This window comes from Phodopus roborovskii, unplaced genomic scaffold (genome assembly GCF_943737965.1).
Source record: "Phodopus roborovskii unplaced genomic scaffold, PHOROB, whole genome shotgun sequence".
NCBI lineage: Eukaryota > Metazoa > Chordata > Mammalia > Rodentia > Cricetidae > Phodopus > Phodopus roborovskii.
Window position 1 is genome coordinate 26,124,416 of NW_026126459.1, and position 24,782 is coordinate 26,149,197.

Below are 24,782 nucleotides of genomic sequence, written 5' to 3' on the forward strand. Positions count from 1 at the left end.
CCACCATAGGTGGGGCTCTGAGAAAGAGGCTTTTGTGGTGAGATGCTAAGGATGCTTCCAGCCTTCCTGAAATTGTTCAGTTAGGGACTTCTGAAGGGCTTTGGGAGCTTCAGGGTTTCTTTGTTTGGCCCTTCTCTCTCTGTATCTCTTTTCCTCAATCTGAAATCTCTCAATCTTAGGCTGAAGGTACCTTGTAATCTGAAAAGCAACCACATCTGCATCTCCAGAAGTCCAAGCAGACTCTTGTCCCTATCCCAGACCAATTCAACCCAGTTCTAAAGATCTAACCCCTCCCAGGTGATTAGGAACACATTAGAGTTGAAGGCCATAGCCCAGACATCCAGAAAGGCAGACCAGAGGCCCCACAGGAAGGCAAAATGTCCAAGCCATTCATTCATTAAAGCTCCTATTTGATAAATAAGAAATAAGCACCTGTTGAGTGAAAAATGCCAGGCACTGGCGATAAAACTGAATGACTTGGAGGCTGGAGAGATGCTCAGCAGTAGGAATTGGCTGCTTTTCTAGAAAACCTTGGGTTGATTTCCATACCCACATGGTAGCTTACAGCCATTTGTTACTTCATTCCCAGAGGAGCCTACACTTCCTTCTTTTTCTTCTCCTTCTCCTTCTTCTCTTTCTTCTTCTTCCAGCCTTCATGGGCACCAGACACACACATGGTGCACAGACAAACACATTCAACCAATAAGCAAACAAATATCTGTGGATGACTAGGTCTGGGTGGCAAGGCTGAGAAAACTGGTCTGTTCTCACCTACCTGTCTAAGCCCAGCTTCCCAGCTTTGCAGAACCAAGGGGCTAATTTGACTAAAGACTCTCTCATCCCAATGAGATCCATCCTTGCATCAAAAGGCAGACAGGATTGAGAGCAGTGAGATTAGGAGAGGAGAACTCTGGACAAAGGAAACCGACAAGATGGAAAGTCCTGGGTGTGCCCCACCATTCCAGGGGCACACTCTAGCTTGTTTTCTCCACCTCCAGTGCTGAGATGGAAGCCAGGCAGGCCATGCTACACAAGTACTCTACCACTGAGCTAGACCCTAGTCCTTGACTTCTTTATCGGACCCCCTCCAGGATGCAACTCAACTCCTAGTCAGATGGCCTCCCACAAAAGGGGTCTTCTGACAGACACCTCCTATAGAGAAAATCAAGTCGCTTTCCTCTAGGCCCCTGTGAACCCAGAGGCTGAGGCAGTGAAGACAGGGTGCACCTAACAGGGTGAGCACAGGACAGAGGACTGGTGGGAACTGGTTGAAGAACACCAGGAAAAAAAAGGGACACACAGACTCAGGGAACAGAGCCAGGGGTTGGGTGAGAGTGACCCTGCAGAATGGGACCAGCAAGGGAGGTCAGTTAGGGTCTGCAGCAGCCACAACACAGAAGAGCAAATGTGGCTTCAACTGAAATTCTTCAGGTGTAGACAGTAAAGAACACAGCTTAGAGCTATGTTGCATTTTGATGATGGAGCTGAAGAACTTTCCTATTGGCCTGGGTATTCAGAACCCAAGAATAAGGAAGAGGATGACTGGCTATTGGGTACAGAGCCGGAGTCACCTAACAGGCTCAGTGATCCTAAAGGATCTTAGGACTGACTCTGAAAGACCAAGTCAGAGTAAGGTTTGGAGGACAGAAAGGACTAGGGTAGAGAGGAAGTCGCCATGGATGAAGGTGAAAAGGTGGGAAAAGAAAGAGCAGGTAACAACTTTATGAACGTTTCTGAAGCTTGAGAATTTCCATTGTCTCCTTTGAGCCTCTCTCTCGAGGATGGACATAGTCTTGTGCTCAGGAACCCTCTGCTTCAGAAGAACCCTCAATTCTGCTCCAAGAGCCCTGGTCACTTGCTGGCAGGAGTCCCTGGGCAAGCTGTTTCTCAAGGCCTTGGTTTCCCTATGGGCAAAGCAGTAAAGATGAGTCAGGATTTCAGACCCTACTGATCTCCAGTGTTTTTCCCAGACCCTACTGATCTCCAGTGTTTTTCCCAGAATGCTGACCTTATAAATCCTTGCAGGCCCTGGTCAAGAGTGGCACAGGGTGGCCAATGTGGCTGTTGTGTGGAGTTCCCAGGGGAATGAAGTAGAGTCAGCAAGTAGCCAGAACCATCTAGATAAGGGCCAATGTGGGTTGCTCAGAATGAAGAGTGACCAAGTCCAGAGTCCTGACCCCACATCCCTTCCCCAAATCTTTGCAGAATTGTCTGTTGCAATACTGAAGTGCCTGTCCTCTTGTCACCCGATGCTTCCATCTGCTTCCACCCTCTGAAGGAGCTCATCCCATATCACTGAGGACTCCTTGGTCTCTAACTCCAGCCAGCCTGGTCTTCACAGGAAACTAAGACCCACCAGCCTCCTCCACTAGGATATTTAGCTGGTGTCTCACACCTACTGTATCCAATACCTTCCTTGGTATTCCATGATAACAGGAAATGGTAAGTTCTGAGTTCTGGTCACTGAAATAAAACAAAACCTCTTAGTCTATTCTGGACGGTGTTGCTTCCACTCTTCCCATCTGATCCACCCCAAATCTCTCTCACACACACACACACCAAACACACCACACACACACCACCCACCACACACACACACACACCACATACACCACACACACCATATACACACACACCACATACACCACACACAACACACAACACACCACACACACACAACACACCACACACACACACACACACCACACACACACACACACACCACACACACACCACACACACACACCACACACACACCATACACCATACACACACACCATACACCATACACACACACCATACACCATACACACACACCACACACACCACACGCACACACACACCACACACACCACACGCACACACACACACCACACACACACCACACCACACACAACACCACACACACACCACACCACACACATACCACACACACACCACACCACACACACACCACACACACACCACACACACACACCACACACACACATCACACACACCACACACACACACCACATACACACCACACCACACACACATACCACATACACCACACACAACACACCACACACACACACACCACATACACCACACACACCATATACACACACACCACATACACCACACACACCACATACACCACACACAACATACAACACACCACACACACACACCACACCACACACACACCACACACACACACACACCACACAACACACCACACACACACACCATACACCATACACACAAACCATACACCATACACACACACCACACGCACACCACACGCACACACACACGCCACACACACACACCACACCACACACACACCACACACACACCACACACACACCACACAGACACACACCACACACACACCACACACACACCACACACACACACCACATACACACCACACCACACACACACACCACATACACCACACACAACACATAACACACCACACACACACACCACACCACACACACACCACACCACACACACACCACACACACCACACAACACACCACACACACACCACACCACACACACACCACACACACCACACACACACACCACACACACACATGCGCGCACACACACACACTACACACACGCGTGCGCGCACACACACACACACACACCACACACATACACACACACACACACACACACACACGCTTGCCACTTCCACTGCCTCCTTCCTGGCCCAGGCTCCACCATCTCTCCCTGCTGCTCCGTGCACCCTTGAACATTTCCCCTCTGCCCTTGATTCCCACTGCATCTTCCATGTAGCAGCATTGAGTACCCAAGGGAAATGTGTATGTCACTCTTGGGCCCTGACTCTCCCGTGGCTCCGTTTATTCAGAGGGGAAGTGGAAGTTTTGCTGTGACTCATTAATCCCTACATGATCATGATCAGCTTCCTGTGACCTCCTTAGAAGCCACCGCTCATTCCCTTCCCTATTTTCCTGGCTCCAGCCAATGCTGTTCCTCCAATGTGCCACACATACTCACAGGAGGGTCTTGCCCTTGCTGTTTCTCTGCAGGAAAGGTCTTTCCTAACTGCATGGGCTGGGGCATCTGGTAAATGCCAGACTCCATATGCTGGGGGCCAGAACATAAACAAGCAGGGGAGGGGAAAGGGAGAGGAGACAGTGGGGTCAGGTCCCGCACAAAACATGGAATGCCTTGTCTTGCTCTGTTTTCCTGGGACACTGTCTTCAGAAATTTAGGGAGCTTAGGGTGGGGCTACTCCGGTTCTTCCGCAACTGTCCCTTTCCCATCCCATGGCTAACAGACCCACATCTCTCTAGCACCCTCGGGACTTCCGGACAGGACCTGTCTGAAGGCCCTGAATGGACAGCCCAGTCCTTTCTGTCCCAAAAGGATGCAGAGAAGAAGCCATCTTCCAATCATACACTTGATCCACTACCTCCCACCCCTCCTTCAGGCCTCTTACTCTGGCGCTAGGAGGCAGGCTTCAAGGGGAAAAGGGAAGGGCTCAGGGCAAAGGGCACAGGAGGCTCAAGGGAGGAAAACTGAGGCAGAGAGAGAAGCAAGCTGTGTAGATCCCGTGACCCAGAGAGAGGCCAGGATAGCTTAGGCCACGTCAGAGGTGAACGCAGCCAGAAGGACAGACTGACAGGGGACGTGCTATAGAGGAAGGGGCCAGGAGCGGCTCTGTAGAGGAGCGGGCTGCGCGGGCAGAACCACAGGCTGCCGGGCGGCGCAGGCGGAGGCGGGCGGAGGCGGCGGGCTCAGCGGAGCGGGCGGGCGCCAGGAGCGGGCTCGTAAAAGCCGCGCCGCGCGGGGAAATTGCCGGCAGAATCGCTGAGCTCCACAAAACGCCGCCCGCGCGGCCCGCCGCCGCGCCCGCTCCAATCTCCAGCCTCATCGGCGCGCGGGCTGGTTATGCATTTAAATGTTATTTAATTGGATTGCGGAGGAGCTGGGGGCCAGAGTGCCCCCGCCTCCGCCCCGCACGCGCCGCACGTCTGTTTTCCGAGTCACAGATTGCCGCGCACCCCCTCCCGCCCAATCCCCACCCCCCCACCCCCACCAATGCTTCTCTCCCTCCCTTCCGAACCGGCCAGAGGACACTCAGAAAGACACCAGCCTATGAAGACTGAAAACTCAGAGACTACACACACACACAAAGCTGCAGACACACAAAGACATAGCAGCAGCAAAAATGGGCTATACTCGTTTGAATGAGTGTCCACTGAATGAGTGTCCATCTGGAAGATTAAGAATGACAGACAAAAAAGGTCTGTCAGGACCACAGAAGTACACAAATGCATGTTAACACACTGGAAGCTCATAGAGCCAAGGCAACAGACCACCTGACCTCTCCCGGAATAATGGCACTCACAAAGTGGCACTGCCAAGCATGGGCACAAGGAGATGCCGAAGTGAGGAGAGAAGCCTGCAGTTCCCTCTCACTCAGCAATCACGCCTTGCCTTTTCAGGGTTGGAAAGCAAAACCTTTTGTTAGGTGACATGTTGTCTTCTCTCCCAAACCACTCACTGCACACAGAGGCTTCAGGAGGCAACTGCAACTGTAAGGAAGTCCCTTAAACTGAACAAAGAAACAAATGGAGCCCGAATTACAAGTAGGGTGGACACACACCAGGAGGGCCTTCCTGAGAGGACAGAAACTGGAACCCCACCCCCCACTGGGCATCTGTGTGAGGCGGGTTTCTCCCATCTCATGTGCAGTAGGAAGCTAGATGAGGTGTCAGCACCATCAAGGTAGACGGAAGGACTGCATGTCCTGCAGAAACATGTCCTTCACAAACTCCCAACCAGCAACGGGAAATTGCTGGCCTCAGATGGTCAGGGTCACACTACTTCAATTAATGAAAATGGAAATGGCAACCTGGCTTGGCACAGGCCAACACAGAGGACCATTCTGGGCTCTCGGCCATCCTTCTACAAGCAGGGCCCAGAGAATGAATCTTTGAGCCGGCTGTGGGGACAGAAGAACGGGCATCGTGTATGTACCCTATTACAGTTGGCCTACTTGCACTGTGTCGGAGAGTGTGAGGGCCCAATCAAGGAGCAGAAAGTGTCCCCACAGACATGCTAACTCAGCCTTGACTGCTAAGCTCAGGCCCAGGCCAGGCTGGCATTGAGGTTTCTGGAAAAGAAAGCAATTCAGCTTCCCCAAAAGCAATTTATTTCTGTATCACCTGATGACCATAGCTGGGCAGTTTATCCATGTGTCTAGCCTCAGTGTCTCATTATTTACTTCTCTGTAGTAAAGAGAAGTTATTTACTTCTCTGTAGAACTACAGGGGGTTGGGGAAACTGACATCCTAAATAGGAATATTAGAAGAATGGGAAGTTGGACTGGGAAAGGCCACAATCTCTAATCTCTATTCTTTTTTTCCATTCTACCAGTAGGTCTTGGCCTGAGCTATAGCCAGGCTGCATTTCCAGTCTTGTTTTTACAAAGCATGTTAGGGGGGAGGGGTGTTGAAGAGTGAACATGCTGAGTGGGCACTCTGTTCTACAGAGCTGAGGCCCAACCCATTTCCTGATACCTTTGCTCTAGCTCCATAATAACCCCTGACACAGCGCTCTGCAGTTTTCCTGCAAGGCCTGCTTATAGAAATCAAACCCTACTTCCCATCTTCCATAGAGATATGCCTGACCTTTGGCTCCTGCCTGACTCCCCTCAACCTGTTTCCTAGCCCATGGCAGTTGGAGCTGTCAGTATCTGACCTATCCCACCAGTACACATACCCACATTCATCTTAGGGGTGTCTAGAATACTGTATGGACAACCTGTTCCCAACATGCTTTCAGCTTGATCTCTCCTATAATGTGTATGTTTATGTCCCTAGCCCTGGACAAAAGCACTGTGAAGAAAAAAGGATCGCCTCATTCCCCTCTGTCCCTCCCTATAGTGCCTAGCATGGACAATGACACAGCACATGTAATGAACATCTACTGAGGTGAGAAAAATGTGAGAGCCTACACACTGGTCTCCCTTTAAACTGCTCTGTCTGGGAAAGAAGGGAATGGAGGTAAGAGGATTCTTTCCCAGCCCACTCTACCCCTCAGTCTCAGAAGCATCACCATCCCAACCAAGCACAGCTTTGGTCTCTAGGGTATGTGTGCACGCATGCATGTATGCCGTGTGTGTGTGTGTGTGTGTGTGTGTGTGTGTGTGTAAAACTTCTAAGCCTCCATCACTCCTCTAAATCAGAACCTAAACACTATCATAAGGCAAAAGCAATGGCAAAAGATAAATTCATGGGCAAGGATGGGCACATGTATCCTCCCAAATCAGGTCCATGCTTAACTTGCATGTTCCTATGAGCACCTGCATTGTTCCTGGCATAGGGAGGAAAGGAATATAAGAACACTTCTCCTGGCTCTCGGGGCTCTGTGATTACCTTGGACAATTAACATGGATTGCATAAGGGAAGCACACAGAGATCTAGACTCTGTTAAAGCCCCAGCAGGAGGCTTCTCAGGTCTCTCAAATCACAATCTCTTGAAGTAAAGCAGAGGGACTTGAATTTTCCTGAACCTCCCTGATTCATAGCGGGGTTGCAAGCCACTGACCTCTGCCTCAGAGCTACTCAAGAGGATTTCTACATTAATGGAGAGGTTCTTTTATCTGTGTCATTCTGTTAGTGCCCCCAGCCATGTGTATGAGCACTTGGAATACGCCTAGTGAAGTGAAGGGAATTTTACTTAATTCTTATTCATTTAAAATGGCTTCACACACAGGACAGGGGATGCAGCTCATTTGCCTAGCATACACAAATCCTAGGCTCTGATCTCAGCACTATATAAAACCAAATGTGGGCTATCCAGCATTCACAAGGGAGACTCTCATCTACATAGAAAGTTCAAGCCAAGGCTGGGCCACACATAAGATTTATTTATCAATCAATCAATCAATAGACTGTACATGGCTACTGATTGTTGTATCAGACCACAAAATTCCAGATGACCCTAAATTCTATACATTTTGTTTTTATTTTATAGAATCATTTGGTTTATGTGTTAGAATGTTTGTATGTTTGTGTATGTATGCCTGGTGCCCACACGCAGGTCAGAAGAGAGCTTTGAATTCCCTGGAACTGGAGTTATAGGCAGTTGTGGGCTGCCATTTTGGTACTGGGATTGAAATTAGATCTTCTGCAAGAACAAACGCTCTTAGCCACTGAGCCATGTTTCCAGCCACCCCCTATTTTGTTTGTTTGTTTTTATTTTTGGAGACAAGGTTTCTCTGTTTGTAGTCCTGGCTGTCCTGGAACTGGCTCTGTAGACCAGAGTGACCTTGAACTCGCAGAGATCCTCCTGCCTCTGCCTCTCATAGTGCTGGAATTAAAGGTGTGTGCCACCAACACCCAGCTCCATTTTATTTATTAAAGATTTAAGGCCAGACATGGTGGCACACACTTTTGATCCCAGTACTAAGGAGGAAGAGTCAGGTGGATCTTTAAGTTTGAGGTCAAGCTGGTCTACAGAATGAGTTCCAGGACAACCAGGGCTACAGAGAAACCCTGTCTCAAAAAAACAAAAAAAAATATTGTATGTGTGTGCTGGATGTGTATGTATTGAGTGTGTGTACATCAGCAGACAATATTGCAGGGTTGATTCTCTCCTTACACTTTTACATGAGTTCTGGGGATCTAAACAAGATTGCCAGCCTTGTGTGGTAAGCGCCTTTACCCAATGAGCCATCTGGACAATCCCCAATTTGATTTTACACTTCACTTCTCATGGTAACAGGTTTTATATGTGTGTTTGCACATGTATGTGCATGAATCTGACTATATGTCTATGCATGCCAATAGTGGCTAGAGGTTCACATCAGGTGTCTTCCTCAGCTGCCCTCCCCACTTTGTGTGTGTGTGTGTGTGTGTGTGTGTAGTGTTGGGTTTCAGTGCGTGAGTGTATATATGAAAGTGTATGTATGTGTACAAACCTATGTAGACCAGAGGTGTCAATCTCTATCACTGTTCTTATTTTTGAGACAGTGTCTCTCAGTGAAAACACAGTTCGCTATCCAGCTAGACTGACCGGCCAGCAAGCTCCAGCAATCTTGTCTCCATGCTGGGATTAGGGCACAGCAATTAGCCTCCTTCCCCTAAGGATACTCTTATCTGCACTGAGGAAAGCTCTTCTGATTTAATTGATAAAAGCCAGTCTGGTGGAACTAAGTCTGGACAGTTAGATAAGCACCCAGACCAGATTCCAAGCATGGGGGGAGGTGCTCTCCTGAGTGCACTATCTTATTTGAAGTTAACCTTGATGAGAGATAAAATGACTTTGCTGCTATGAACTGAATTATGCCCCACAAAATCCATATGCTAAAGCCCTAATATTTGGAGATAAATCCTTTAAATAAATGAAGAAGCATGAAAGAAAGGTTAAATGAAATCCTGAGGGTAAAGCGATAACCCAATGATTGCTATCCTTCTAGGAAAGAAGGGGGACATGATGGAGCCACACATGGCAGAAAAGCTGTGTAAGGGTACAGGAGCCAGCTGCTGCAATGAAGAAAGGCCTCACTGGAGCCTGAGCTGCTAACACTGTCATCTTGTACCTCCAGTGGCCAGAATTTGGAGAAAATAAACTTTATTGTTTAAGCCATCCAGACTGAGGTGTCCTTGTTATAGCAACCCCAGCAGACTTGGGACCCTAACCCTGACAAGTCATATTGGAGGAATCGAGGATGACTGCCTCGCTACAGAAGAGCATGTAGTGGCTCCCCCTTAGGAAGGCCTTTGAGACACCAAACTGGTTTCTATAAGCAAAGCAGCAAGGCCAGCCTTTCCCCTATTCCTGCATAGTCTCACTGCATGTTAACCCCTCATTTCCCACGCCTTCCTCCTAGAGAATTGCCTTCACTTCCTTTGCTGAAGTTTGGATCTTCAATGTTCCCCAGAAATCATGCCTTTTAGACTTGGCCACCAGCCTATTTTCCTACAAGGAGGTGAGAGAGTCTTTAAGAAGTAGAGCCTATGGTTGGAAGTGAGGTCACTGGGTATGTTCTTAGAGGGGATACTAGGACTCCAGCCCATATCTCTTGGTTTACCAGCTGCCACGAGGCAAGCAGAATTCTTCTACCATATACGTAACACTGACAGACTGTGCAACTGAGGGCAGAATCAGCACAGCCAAGTGTCCATGGGTTGGAAATGCTCAGATGTGAGCAAATAAATTTTTTCCAGTCTAGGGATGTAGCTTTGTGATAATATTTGCCTGACTGGGCTCCTTCATCCATGGGCTTCTAGTGGGTATTTCCATGCACCTGACTCTCCTCACTGGATTCTAAATTCTCAAAGATTAGCCTGTTGATCAAGACCCTACATGAGCTGGCTGTTTTCTCACTTTTTCTCCAACCTGGCCAGGCCTTCCCTAATCCCTTGAAAGTTCTCACTTTCCCAGTCTTCAAAACTCCCCCCACCAGAGCTTCTCCTCACCACCTCAGCTAAACATGCAAGAATAAACAGCTTTGCCTCTGCAGTTTTTGAAATGCTACCATAATGACCCATCCTCAGCAGCAGCTGCAGAGAGACCAGGAGATCACAGCAGGTGATGCTGTGAGGTGGTTCTGATGATAATCTGGACTCTGTAAAACTCTACCAGCTTTAGGGAGGTTCCTCAAGGTGATTGCTGTCACTCCAGATACCTGTTGCATTTCTGCCCACCTAGCTATAAATTCAAGCATTCCCAGAAACCCTTCAGCTTCAGTAATTTGCAAAACTAAACTCATGAAATAAAAACACTGTATTTATTTTTTATAGTTTATTCACAAATACAAATCACGGGCTAGGGATGTTGCTTGGTGACAGAGCAGTGCACACTTCAAATCCATAAAACCCTGGGTTCAATCCCCACAACTCAAAAATACAAACCAGAACCAACCACCCAAAAAGAAACAAACATACATGTGTTCACCAATCAGCAAGTTTGGCAGAAACTACTGTCTAGAGTTCTGGTCAGGGTCACTGTGTAGGTCTAATTATTTGAGATCAGGGGCCACTTGGTTGAACTCAATCTCTAGCCTTGTCCCATCCTGGCACTCAGGCTGATCACCCACCCTTCAAATTTCTACCCCTCAAAGCATAAAGCTGGTCTTTCTAGGCAGCTGGCCTCCATCATGAGTCAAAGCTTAACAAATCCTGCTGTTCTCTGAGGCTCCACCAGGAATAATAATGACACTTCTAGCTATCCCTGAGGAAACTTCAAAGATTTCGTTTCCTCTCAGGAACTAGGGATGGTTGATTAAAATGTTACTAATATTTAGAATGTTGGAGATGACTTGTTTCCCATGAGATAGGGAGACCACATGTTCCTCATTAAGGTAGTCCCAAGAACTGTGCCCATTGTGGTTCACTCTCTAGCCCTTATCACAGATCACCCAACCAACCATGCAGGAGACACCAGCCTTCCCATCAACCCCAACAGTGCCCCAAGTACCTGATGAACTACTGGACAGACCCCCAACCAAAAACCCCACAGCTTGGCTAGCACAATTAGAGGTCTGACATACCCCTCTCCAAGCTACCTGAGAAAGGTTTTTGCAAACAGTGAATAGGTAAGAAGAGAAGGGAGGAAATAGCCTAAAAGCAACATTCTCCCACCAATGAAGTGTGTAGAAGGGGAAGAGAGAACCAACACAAGAAGGCTTAGGAGTCTTTAATGCTTAGTCTGAAAAAATCACAGGCTGAAATCTTCATAACATTGGTCCTTCCCCAGTAAAGAAAGGTCTTCAGAGTGGACAGGAATTCCTTTGTAGTGCAATGATACCCCCAGTTCAGGAGGCAAGCAGGATGAGATTGTAGTGAGCACCTCTGCAAAGTGCTCTGCAGAGTGCTCTGCAATGCTCCCTCAGTCCTCACACCTCACACCAGTGCCAGGAGGCTGAACCCCCATTTTACAGAAAATCTTGAGGCTTAGAGAGGTTGTCGATAGGCATATCAGGCACATGCCTGTAATCCCAGCATTTAGGCAGGAAGATCACTACAAGTTTGAGGCCCATCTGGTCTACAGAGAGGGTGCCAGACCAGCCACTACTACACAGTGAGACCTTGTCTCAAAATGCAGAAGCAAACAGGATATGGTGGCATACCCTTTTAATCCCAGCATTCAGGAGACAGAGGTAGGACATTTCCTCTGAGGTCAAGACTGGATCTTGTCTCCATTATGAGTTATAGGCCAATACAATGAGACCTTGCTTCAATTCTAAAAACAAATAACAAAAACAAAACAGGAATTTTCGTTTTTCAAGACAAGGTTTCTCTCTGTAGATCTGATTGTCCTGGAGCTCACTTGTTAGATCAGGCTGGCCTTGAACTCAGAGATTCTGTGCCTCTGCTTTCCAAGTGCTCAGTTTAAAGGCATACACCACCTTTGCATGGCTGAAGGAGATTTAAAAAAAAAAAATTCACAGCCCTTATGGGGGAGAGGGGAATGAAAAGCTAGACCTTTCCTACTCTACCACATAGAAGTCTCCCTCAGATCCAACTTTAGTCTCCCTGAAGAAATTACATTTATTTATTTATTTATTTATTTATTTATTTATTTCTGAGACAGAACCTAACCTGATCTTCTTGCCTCTGAGTGCTGGGATTACAAGGGTGTGCCAAGATACCTGGCTAAGAAGTTCATCCTCAACATGGTGTCTGTCCTGGCTCCTGGGGGAAGAGGAGCCAGTTAAAGGCAGATGTTTTGTAAGGATAAGTAGAGCTTCTGGAAAGATTATCCTCTGGTTGAGGAGGGGAGGTGTGGAGAGGACAGATAAAGGGAGGTTGAACTCCATCAGTATACTTAATGCATGTGTGGAAACATCACACTGAACCCCACTAATATGTACAATTAGTGTCAAAAAAAAAAAAAAAGGCTGAGGTAGATCAGTGTTAGCTTTCCTAGTGTATGTGAGGCAGTGTCAAAAAGCATGCCAATTTAAATTTAAAAAAAAAAGAGGAAAGATTAAAATTAAAATGATTTTTCCTCCAAAACTTCAAATATGACCTCAGGCATCCCTTTCTAGGACTCTCTGCACACAGAGGCTCCCAAGGAAATGACGTGGCAGGTGAGTACAAAGGCTCACTTTCTGCTGATGCTGTGCAGTACAAGCCACTGGAGACACAAGGGTGATGCTCAAGAGATGGGAAGAAGGCCGGAGAGCTGCCCAGAGGTTGCCTGGCCATTAGAAGACAGTCAACAGGGCTGAAATGTTTCCTCCATCAGGGAGCCCAGAAAACCCTGTGTATAGTCATCTGCTACGTAAAACTGGGTGTCTAAGGTGTACAAGGCCTGGCTGGGCACTCATCAGTTAGCAGAGGCAGGAGCCCCAACTCTTGGAGTCTTTCCCTGGCCGCTGCCTCCCAACCCTTGTTGGCCTGTGGGCTTCGAGGCGAGGGATGCAGGAGCCCCTCCACCTGCACCTCTGGGCTTAGCCCTGCCAGAGCTTTTCGCGCCCGTTGCTCTGCAAGCCTCCCCACTCCCACTACCAGCCGCACCCCTAGCAGCTGAACCTGCCGGCAGAGGGCTGCATCGCAGATCGTCAGTAGCTGCTCCCGCTGCTTGGCTGGCAGCTCAGCTGGGGTAAGGTTTCGTCCGCTGGGAGCCAAGAAGAGCAGAGGACACAGATTGTGGACAAAGCAATGCCTGAAGAAGATATGGGGCTGTCCGCAGAGGTTCCGGAAAAGGCCCCAGAATCGGGCCCCGCTCACCTCTGACTGTGTGCACTCCAGTCCCAACACTGGTCGCTTAGGGTGCTCTTGGGGAGGGGTCAGCACAGAGCCCCCAACGCCCAACCAGTCCCGGACCACATTCACTTCCCCAAAAGGTACCTGTGGGGAACGAGATAGACACAAGGGGATTCAAGCTGAAGATGATGACTAGGCTGCGGTGATGATCTGCCCCCAACTTCACCTTCAAGTCTGTGTTATGGACTCCCCGCCCTGTCCATTTGTCCTCCAGTTTTTCCCACTATGAACTGTGACCAGCAGAAACTGTGTACCTTTACTTCCTCCAGGCACTAGAACCAAATACAGGCAGATCGCTGGGACATTTGGTCCTACAGAGGACATGATTCTAATACTGGTGACAGACAGATCTCCTGAGACAGAAAGTTAGCCAGGGTGAAAGAAGACAGGGCAGGCTGACCACTGATCTGTGGTACCCTCTCAGCCCAAGGCCTCAGGCTGTCATTTCCATCGATCATCATTGATCACCCTTCATCACTCAGCTGGGGTCAATAAAAGCGATTGAGCCTCCTGCCCTGAGGGTTCTTACCTCCCCCACCTGCAATGCACCCCTACTGAAAGGCAGAATGGCAGTCACTCAGCCGGATCCCTAAGGGAAAGCTGGCTGACCTGTGCCTGACTCTTGTTATGAACCTTTTGGAGAACCAGGGACTTGCCACCAGGATGCCTGGCAGCTCCTAAACCCCTATTCCACCCCCCAGCCAGTTTTCCTGGTGCATCCAGCAGTCCCAGCCCCTCTCCTGACTCCAACCACTCTAGAGACAAGGGAGATCCGGCAAGGTAAGGAAGGTATAGGGCAGGATGGCGGAAGGGAGGGCTCTCAGAAGCAATTAGTGGAGAGCTCTCAGGGAAACGGAACTACCATTAATGTGCTTGGTTAACTATGAACAGAGAAGAGAGAGTACTTGAGACCACAGGAACCAGTGTGTGTCTTGCAGGGGATGGGGTGGGTGACCCACCCACCTCCCAGCCAATTATATGTTCTTCTGCCACAGCATGCCCAGGCAAACATCCACCTCAGAACCACCACCACCCCCCCAGAGGAAGCTAGGCTTTACCCCAGTCTGGGCCATGCCAAAGGGTCCTGGGTTCATGCCCAGGAAGAGCACTTCCTTGGGACCTTGGCAGTAGCGAGTCACGTAGTTACTGTGTGGCTCCCAAGCATAATCCACTGGGTTATAGATGACACCCACAGGCTCTGGAAACTGCAGCTGACGAAGTTCAGCGTTGAGCCGAAGCTCCTCCTCCAGGAAGCCCTCAGCCAAGCTTCTAGTGCAAGGCAGAGGACCTGCAGGTTCATGGGTAGGCCCCAGCCGGAAAGTCTGGGACATGGCCATGCCGCTGTCACCTGGAAAAGAGGTATATTCCTTCAGCCTCAACCCAGGGTTAGGATCTGTACTAGCCAGAGGCTCTCACTATCGTTTCCTGGCTCAGAAGAGGTCCTAGGAAGTCCTGTCAGTCACTACAAGCTCACTCAAGCTCCTGGTAATGAAGGGACCTCTATTCCCACTTCCAGAGTCCTCCCTCTTTCTGATACAACAAGCATCCTACATTCGTTACTTGTCTTGCTGCAACAAAGTACCTGCAAAAGCAACCAAGGAGACATTCATTTCAGCTCTCAGAGAGTACAGTTCATCAGGGTGGGTCACAGCTGCAGGAGCATAAGGTAGCATAAGGTAGTGGACCACATTGCTGCCATGGTCAAAACTCAGAAAGTGATGAATGCCTACACTCAACTAGACCTCTCTTTCTCTCTCCCTTCTTTCTTCCCTTCCCCCCCTCCTCCTTTCTCTCTTCCCCTCCTCCTCTCCCTTTCCCCCTCCCCCTCTCCCTCTCCCAGCCCTCCCACCCATTCCGTTTTATGATATAGGTTCTCACTATGTAACCTTGGATGACCTGGAGCTCCATATGTTGACCAGGCTGACCTTGAACTCAGAGTTCCTCCCATCTCTACCTGGGAGTAAAGGTGTGTGTTACCACACCTGGATAGAGTCCCTTTTTATGCTGTGCTGGCTAGTTTACATCAACTTGACACAAGCCAAAATCATGTTGGAAGACGGATCCTCAATTGAGAAAATGCCCCCACCAGATTGGCCTCTGGTGCATTTTCCTGATTGCTGGCTGATGTGGGTGGGAGGGCTCAGCTCAACAGAGGCAGTGCCACCTCTGGGCTATTGATCACTAGAGCTATAAGAAAGCAGAGTGACCAAACCATAGGAACAAGGCAGTAAGCAGCACCCTCCATGCCTCTGCTTCAGTTCTTGCTGCTAGGTTCTTGCCTTGAGTTCTTGCTCTGACTTCCTTTGCTGATGAGCTGTCATGTGAAACAGCAAGCTAAAACAAACCCTTCCCTCCCCTGCTTGCTTTTGGTAATGGTGTTTTATCCCAGCAACAGAAAGCCTAGGACAGCCCAGGGCCCCTATCCCATGGCATGTGACCACACTCTTGAAGTTTAGTCTTCTCACCTCAGTTAGCCTAATTTAAAAACTCCTTCACCAACATGCTCAGAGATTCATCTTCAAAGTGATGCCAGGTCCTGTCAAGTTGGCAATCAGATATTAACCATAATAGTCACCCCAAACCTTCCATCAGATGAGGCCTGACGTACTCATTCTCAGGCCATGCTGAACACACAGCACATTTTCTTTCTTCATTTTCTTTTCCTTTCTTTTCTTTTTCCTTCTTATTCAGTGTTGAGGATTAAACCTGAATTCTTGGCCATGCTAGGCAAGTGCTCTAATACTAATCTACAATGCTAACCCTTTTTTTTTTTCCGTTTAGATGGTGAGTGGTATATCTCACTAAATTAGTCAAGCTGGCCTTGAATTTACCTTGGTGCCTGGGTTGGCCCTGAATGTGTGATCCTCCTGTTGCCTCAGGCTCTGAAATAAGTGAGACTCAGCCTACATAAACAGGCATGGCTACTTACAGATTTATTTTCTCTCTTTTTGGGGGGTGGGATACATTTCTTTAAAAAAAAAAATTTTTTTTTTTTTGTTCCAAGCATGGTAGTAATGCCTTTAATCCCAGCACTTCAGAGACCAGTGAATCTCTGTGAGCTTGAGATCAGCCTGATCTACATAGTGAATTCCAGAACAGCCAGTGCTATATAGGATACTGTCTCAAATAAAAGGAAAGGAGAGAAAGAAAAGAAGAAAGGAAGGAAGGAAGGAAGAGAGAAAGAGAGAGAGAAAAGGAACCACACACCTTAATCACAGCACTCAGGAGGCAGAGATGGGCAGATCAGCAGATCTCTGAGTTTGAGGCCAGCCTGATCTACACAGTGAGTTCCAGGATAGCCAAAGCTACTCAGAGAAACCCTGGCAAAAAAAAAAACAAAAAACCCACCCCCCCCCAAAAAAAAGAGCTATCTTAATTTACACGTGTGTGTGTGTGTGTGTGTGTGTGTGTGTACATGGCTAGATGAATGTATGCCACATATGTGTGGTGGTCAAGGAAGCCAGAAGGCATTGGATGCCCTGGAGCTGGAGTTAAAGGAAGCTGTGAGCTGAGGTGGGTGCTGGGAACTAAACTCTGGTTCTCTGCAAGAGCAGTGCATGCTCTTAACCACTAGGTCAAACCTCTAGCCCCTTCCTTATTTATTTATTGAGATAGGGTCACATGTCACCCACACTAGTCTCAAACTTGCTATGGAGATGATGATGGTCATAAACTCCCAATCCCCCTGTCTCTGCTTATTTTTGTTTGTTTGTTTGTTTGAGACAGGATTTCTCTGTATCTTTGGAACCTGTCCTGGAACTTGTTCTGTGGACCAGGCTGGCCCCAAATTCACAAGAAATCTGCCTGCCTCTGCCTCCCAAGTGCTGGGACTAAAGGTGTGCACCACCATTACCTGGCAAACAATTTTAAATTACATTTTATATATTTGTGTGTTCATGCACGTGTTTAGGCATACACATGCCGTGATACCTATGGAGGACAACTCATAGAAGCCTGTTGTCACTGTCCTCCATGTGGATGCCAGAAATTGAACTCAGTCTTCAGGCTTGGTGACAAATACCTTAATCTACTGAGTCATTTCTCTGGCTGGCCTCCACTTCTTAAGTGCTGGGATTAAAGCCTGCACCAGGCCAGGCTACGTTGTCAGGACACATCTACTGGCATCCTTTCTCTCCAATGTCATCCTTAATAAAACTAGTCCAGCCAGGATGAGCGTGTCCTGGAGATACTGTGCTGACAAATGAGATGCAGGTGCACAGCCACAGCCCAGAGACTTGGGAGGGCTAATTACAGCAGCTTCCAGGTGGCGAGCAATTGCTCTCCACCAGGTACACCTCATTGATCTTCATAACAACCCCATGAGGTGGGTATTATTGCTCCCATGTTACAAGCCAGGAGACTGAGGCTTAACAAGATCAAGCAAGTTGCCTAGGGTCATGCAGTTAGCAAGTAATGAAGCTGGGATTTGAACCCACACTATTACACTCAAAGCTATGCTCTTAACCACCCATGCCATTTTCCTTAGATGGTTTGATCAGCCACCCCACTAATTCTACAAGCCCCTAACCCCAGCCCAGCTTCTTTCTCACACTCAGGAATCCTCAGAGGTGAATAGGATGATTACCAGACTCTGAATAGACTCTTACAAGCTATGCAACCATGGCCAGAGCCTCGGGTTTTCACATCTGAATACTAAGGATAATAATGCCCACTTCATAAAGCTGCCTATGAATGGGAAGAGAGGAAGGAACTCAGCAGCAAGCCTTCTAAACTGCAACAGCTGTTCTCACACTGCTATGCACACCCAGAGCTTGTCCCTGGCCATTGCACTCACTTTCAAAATGCTCCTCCTACCCCAACTCCCAAAACTTTGCACAGGTCATATCTTTACAAACCCAACCAAATATGATTGAGTTAACCAGGACATCTACCAGCAGTCAACCAAGAGGGAGACCCAACACATCCAGTTCAAACTCACCCTTCAAGATGCAGCTCAAACCATCACCTTGGTGAAGCTTTGTTTCTTCAGTACACTGAAACATTATGCAGAGCCCAGCCCCACCCTAAAGCTAGGATTATAAAATGTTGAAGGTTTGATCTCCAGCTGGTGGCACTATTGAGAGACGGCTGAATAAATGAGGATGTTAACTTCATATGCTATTGGAAATGAAGCCTGGCTGGAGGACGAATCTGGGGAGTGCCTTGGGAGCCTCTGAAGGGTATATCTTGTCACTGGTCCCTTCCTGCCCACCCCCTACTTCCTGGCTAACATAATATGAGCAAACTTTGCCCTATATATCCATCTTTCCACCATGATGCTCTGTCTCAGTCCAGACCTGTAGCCATGAAAGGCCAAACAGCCAGGACTGGAACCTCTCAACTGTGAGCCCAAATCTACCTTACCTCTCTCTCTCATGATGTTTTTCTCAGGTATCTATCACAGCAATGAACTGCCTGGCATATCACACACACAAGAAAGTTGGCTGTGAAGCCAAGAGCTGCCTATCTTGAACAAAGTGATTCTGAGGCCCTGGTGAAGGCTGAGAGCCATTGGGTACTGACATGCTTCATGAATTCACCCTCCCCGGACAGAGTAAGAGAGACTGGGAGTCAGGTTCTATTCAATTCCCTGACACACAAACAATGTCCTAGATCTTAGGAACTAGACTCTAGGTACTCAACAGCCCCGGCCCAGCTCTATCTACCTCCACAGTATCCGTCTTGTTTAAAGCTGCCTTCCCGTGTCCCTCCCGTGCTAGGAGTGGAAACCCTGTGGCTAGGGGAGCACTTTACCACTGAGCTACCCCTGATTCCTAATGAGCCACTCCAGACGGGCTCCTCTGCACTACCTCACAAACCCAGTGTGGGAGAATGAGCCCAGGCCTATGTACAAGTTAGGCAGGTACTCTTATCACTAAGCTACTTCTTAGTGAGAAGCCTCTCTTCCTTCTCCTCTTCTCCCTTCCTTTCTTCCTTTTACAATTTACTTGTTTGTTCGTTTTGTTTTTGGAGACAGGGTTTCTCTGCATAACATTCTGGCTGGCCTAGAATTCACAGAAATCTGCCTGCCTCTGCCTCCTGAGAGCCAGAATTAAAGATGTACACCACCACCCAGTTAGACTTTACTTTTATCTTGTTATGTTTTCAGACAAAGTCTCACTATACGTATGGCCTTGGCTACCCTGAAAATCAACATGTAGACCAGACTAGACTCAAAGTTGTGACAGTCTTCCTACCTCCACCTCCTGGGTACTAGGATTACCAGCCAGTGTCACCACCATACCAGGCCTGGAACTGATTTGACCACGTAGGCACCCAGAACATTCTGGAAAGCTGAGAATGATGTGGTGAACTGGGGTTTCTGAGACCTTGGTCTTCCCTATGTGGAACCAATACCAGAAAGAGCATTCCTCCCATAGCAAGGGTGAGGCCAATTCGAACTACATTTAATTTTCTCAAAAAGCAAAAATCAGATGCTCAAGAAACGTGCCACACATTCGAAATTACATTTAAAAGCAAAGGGCAACCCTGAGATGCATGTGCTCGAGGCGAAACTTCATACTTGTATCCGACCTATCTGAAATTTCCCCCAAAAATTAACAGAATCCAAGCCACACTGGGCTAGAGAGGTGGCTCAGCAGGTAAGACCACTGGCTGCTCTTTCAAAGGTCTCGAGTTCAATTCCCAGCACCTAAATAGCGGCTCACAACAGTTTAACTGAGGCTGTAGGATCCAATGCCCTCTTCTGGTTCTCAGACGGACAAGCAAACAAAACACCCATAAGTAAATAAACCTAAAAAAAGAAAAAACAAGAATCCATGCCACTACTAGACCCTGCTCCTTCCTCTCCAGGAATCCACGGGATTTAAACCAAAATTAGCAGCGCAGCAGGGCTCACAGGGGCCTCTTTAGACCTTGGCGTCATAGCGCCACCACCCCTCCCGAGCCCCTGCTAGCGCCCTCCGCCCTGCTCTGAGATCCAGCCCCCTACTCCCTCACCTGCAGCAGCTCCCCATGCAGCTTCCGCTTCCTTTCTTCGTCCCAGCGCAAAGGACACTGGAAGTCGTAGTCAACAGCATTTAAATTAGAAGAATGGCTAGCAGCGTCCGCTTCCGCCGGAAATGCCCTAGTCCCCGGAAAGCTTGATAAATGAGCTCCTCGGGTCTCTGGGGATTGTAGTTTAATACTATGATTTAAATCAGGATGTCTAGGAAGTTAGAGGCCAGTTCATTCATAACAATCTGGACTCTCCAGCTATCCCTAATACCTCATCTACTATAGATCCTTCCCAGTCCCCCTGCTGCCCTAAGTTATGAGACCTCGCCTCTGCAGCCCTCTATAGGCTGTGTGCATAACACCCAAGGAGCCATTTCTCTCACCCCCGACTCTTTGACAATGAACCTCCCATTACCATTAGCGTCCAAATCTACAGCTTCACCATTTTGAACTGGCTCCTTCTTTTGTCTTGACATCTGCCAGCCTATATCCTAGATTGCAGTTCTCCAGAGAAGCGGAACCAAAATAATGTTTCTATCTATGTGGGGAGATGAGTGTGGAAATATACTCGCAGTTATATGGAACCTACTGTCTATAACTTGGAGAACCAGGAAAACCCTCTGTAGTTCAGTTAGAATCTGAAATGGTTCTACAGAAAAGCTTCTGATAGAAGCCTCTGAGATGGAAAGATCTGAGAACCAAGACCCATAGACCAGTTTCCATGATGTCTGAAGGCAGAGATGGATGCCCCAGTTTGCAAAAAGGCAGATCTGGAAGCTAGTATGGCTGATGTGATGGCACATACTTGTAATCCAACCACTTAAGTGGCTGAAGCAAAAGGGCGGTCCATTAAAGGCCAGCCTGGGCTACTCAGTGAGACTATGTGCTTCCAAAAGTGTGGCCACTCAGGGTAACTCCTGCAGATGGTCCCCGCACCCCAGCATTCCCGGCCAGCCTGGAGCATAGTGGGGAGGAGCACAGGACCACCAGGGTGTTCTAGTGGGCAGCTACCATTCGAGTACTTGCCATCACTTGTGAGCACCTGGCCTGCTGCACCTGGGAGAAGGGTGACCCACTCCACCTGAGACTCCTCCCATTGTCTCACCCTTGGCAGTTCCCCACCTCTCCTCCCTCCCCCAATATCCAGTGTGAGGGAGACAGACGGAAGGGAAAGGGGGCTGATGGAAGGATGGAAGGAATTAATTACAGGTCCATCACCCTTTCGGGGACCCCTCTCCCTGACAATTGTTTGGCTTTCCCACCTTTCCGGTTGGGTTTTTGTTCCTGTTTTGGGGAAGGGTGTTGTTATTTTGAAACAGGGTCTCCTCTCATCTTTGCTGTCTTGGAATTCACCATGTAGACCAGACTGGCCTGCTCTCTAGACCAAATCTGCCCCACTCTGTCTCCTGAGTGGGACTAAAGGCCCACATGGGCCACCACCCTAGTCCATTTGTTGCTCTTTACAGCCCCTAAGAACTCCAAGTAGGCCTTGGAACCATGAGTAAAGTGAGTAACTGTGAAACAGAGATTCTACAAAATCTCTCCCCACCTGCCTGGTGTGGTGGCTCTTGCCTTTAATGCTAGCATCCTGGAGGTGATGGTAAGCATCGCTGTGAGTTCTGGGCCAGCCTGGAGTGCATAGTGAGACCCTCATTCAAAAACAAAGACCAAAAAAAAAAAAAAAAAAAAAAGATGCTCACCACCTAATGTCAACTTCTGTAGAACTGAGTAACTCCCCTGTCCCTATGAGTCCTCTGACTCCTGGAAGCTCAGAGCAAGTCCCTAAGGAAAGAGAAACAGAGGTGTGGGTGAACTGCTAAGGCTGACCCTGATGACCTCTAGCCATCCCCCCCCCCCCAACCCTCTTCTCTTTCAGAAACTGTGGACTTGGAGCTCTGATAGAATAAAGGCATTTAGAAATGAGACCCTTCCCTAGTTGCCTTGCCTTCAAGGGACAGGCTGACAGTGCTTGATGGTCTTGTGAGGCAGGGGAGACAGTAGATCCTGGATGTGGCCAAGGGAAAGCTAGCTCTGGGTTGTGGAGCAGCCTCTGAGGCCCAGCAGCAGCTACTCTGCCTGTCTGTATTCTGAAGGGTTAACTTCTTTCTTGTTTCTTTCGTGTTTCCGCCTGCTGCAGGGGCTGTGTTGGGCCACGAGCGCCATCTATCGGTCTCTGGGTGAGCTAGTTTTGCCTCACTAAGACTTGTGTATTCCAAGCAGCCCTTGCTCTGCCAAGGACCTTCAGCTGCACAAAGCTAAGACTGCAGGCCTAGTTTACCAGGTGTCACCTGGCCACTTCCTTGGGGAACTCCAAAGGACTTTCTAGAGCTTCTGTCCACGCTCTGACTCCCTCTCTCCCAACCAAGTCTTACTTGAACGAATATTAGCATGAAAGCTGATAGCCCCAACCCAGGGCTAGTCACACTCTCCACTTACTAATGGGACCTCAGGCAGGTTACTTCACATCTCTATGCCTCGGTTAGCCCAGCTGTAAAATGGGACAACCCTTAAAATTTATCTCTTTCGTGACAAATTTTATTAAGGCCTGGCCCAGAAAGGCTGCATGGTTAGATCATTGTTGCTATGGCTACAGGCAGGGTTACAGGCAGATGCTGGGGCTGAGCACAGGACAATACTAACAAACTCATCCCTAGAGAGTTCATCAGAGACCACATCCTGCCTGGTTAGGTTTGGGACTGGGAGTCTGGGGCTGCAAAGTACCTTTCAGTCTCCAAAGGTCGGGAGAAGATTGGATGAAAGATCAGAAGAAAGAAGGGCTTTATGTAAGGGTGAAGGAAGGCAGGATATAGCTCAGTAGTGAACTGCAAATTAGCATGCACAAAGTCCTGGGTTTCCTGCTAGTGTACACACATACACACACACACACACACACACACACACACACGCACGCACGCATGCACGAGGCAGACAGACAGAGATGACAGAAAGAAAGGCAATAAGGAAGAATTAGCAGGCACATGAATGCTCTGCCATTCCCCACCATGGGTTTATGCACCTATAATGTCAGCACTTGAGAGACTGAGGCAGGAGGTTCACAAGTATGGCACCAGCCTGGGCTATAAACCCTGTCTTTAAAAAAAAAAAAAAAAAAAAAGCCAGAAAAGGGGCTGGTGGTATAATGACTCAGCAAGTGAAGGTGCCTGCCACCAAGCTTGATAACCTAGATTCCTAAATTCAGTCCCCAGAATCTACATCGTAGAAGTAGAGAACTAACTTTCTGCCAGATGTCTTTAGGGCTCTACCATCTTGATGGGCACACATTCATAAATAAATAAACGTCAAACAAACAAACACCAACCCACAAAAGTCCTGTTTGGGGAAGAGGAGAGCAGGCCCATTGTGAAGAGGAGGGGAAGGGGGGGGTGAGGGGACACCAGGGGGGAGGGGGAGCTGCATCCCAGCAGCCTGTCCTTGACTGAGAAACCTCAAAGGTTAAGTCCCTCCAGTTCTGCCTGGTGGGTAGGAGACTGGTAGAGGAAGCTGCCTACAGGTCCCCAGGCCCTATTCCCACCCACCTCCCAGAACTGGGGGAACAAGGAGCTGTGGTCATATCAAGTCATTCCCTTGTCTGTTCTCAATGCCTGCCTTCCACTATTCTGCAGAGAAATGGGTATGCAGATTTCCCCAAGGCGTGAGGAGGTAGATTTCCCCAAGGCATGTACAAATGTGGGCCTCCATTGGCTAAGGATTTACTCTGACCCTTAAACCCAAGACCACAGAGGTCAACTTTTGGGTTGAAATCCACTTAACTGGAGCAGGTGGCAGCTTCCTAGCCTTCCAGCTCCCGTGTCTGCTGCTCCTGGCTCTGGATGCCTGGGTACCCAGGAGAGGGGTGGGCTGCTTTGCTTGCTTGGGAAGCAATTATCTATCAGAGGAGCCGTCAGCTCACTGAGGCACTCTTCTCACTAATCGGATTTCATTGGGGCCCGGGGCTGGGGGGAGGGGGTGCTGAGTAATTTGGCTTGATGCAGTGGTGGGAGATGTCAGGGCTGGGAGGCTGGATAATCTGTCTGAGTGGTGTTAGAGTTGTCCAGAGCAGTTACCCTGAGGGGACCA

General features: G+C 48.6%; 1 protein-coding gene across 2 annotated transcripts; it reads right to left on the reverse strand.

Annotated features, from left to right (window-relative positions):
* Positions 1 to 10,764: 10,764 nt before the first annotated feature.
* Smug1 (single-strand-selective monofunctional uracil-DNA glycosylase 1) lies at positions 10,765 to 21,149 on the reverse strand. 2 transcript variants are annotated; one of them, XM_051190068.1, is made up of 3 exons: positions 20,709 to 21,149; positions 14,942 to 15,096; positions 10,765 to 13,832 (listed from the first exon to the last, which is right to left on the reverse strand). In XM_051190068.1, the coding sequence occupies exons 2-3, from the start codon at positions 15,083 to 15,085 to the stop codon at positions 13,278 to 13,280; spliced, it is 699 nt and encodes a 232-aa protein (XP_051046025.1). In that variant the 5' UTR covers positions 15,086 to 15,096; positions 20,709 to 21,149; the 3' UTR covers positions 10,765 to 13,277. The 2 variants fall into 2 exon arrangements, with proteins under 2 accessions (XP_051046025.1, XP_051046022.1); XM_051190065.1 differs by having other exon boundaries at positions 14,807 to 15,096; positions 20,709 to 21,107.
* Positions 21,150 to 24,782: the final 3,633 nt, after the last annotated feature.

Excerpts from the sequence above, each read along its gene's own strand:
- Smug1 (XM_051190065.1), bottom strand. The coding sequence starts at position 15,085 with ATGGCCATGTCCCAGACTTTCCGGCTGGGGCCTACCCATGAACCTGCA. Across the intron at positions 13,833-14,806 it reads TTGGCATGGCCCAGACTGGG|GTACCTTTTGGGGAAGTGAA; the intron begins GTAAAGCCTAGC and ends CGTTCCCCACAG.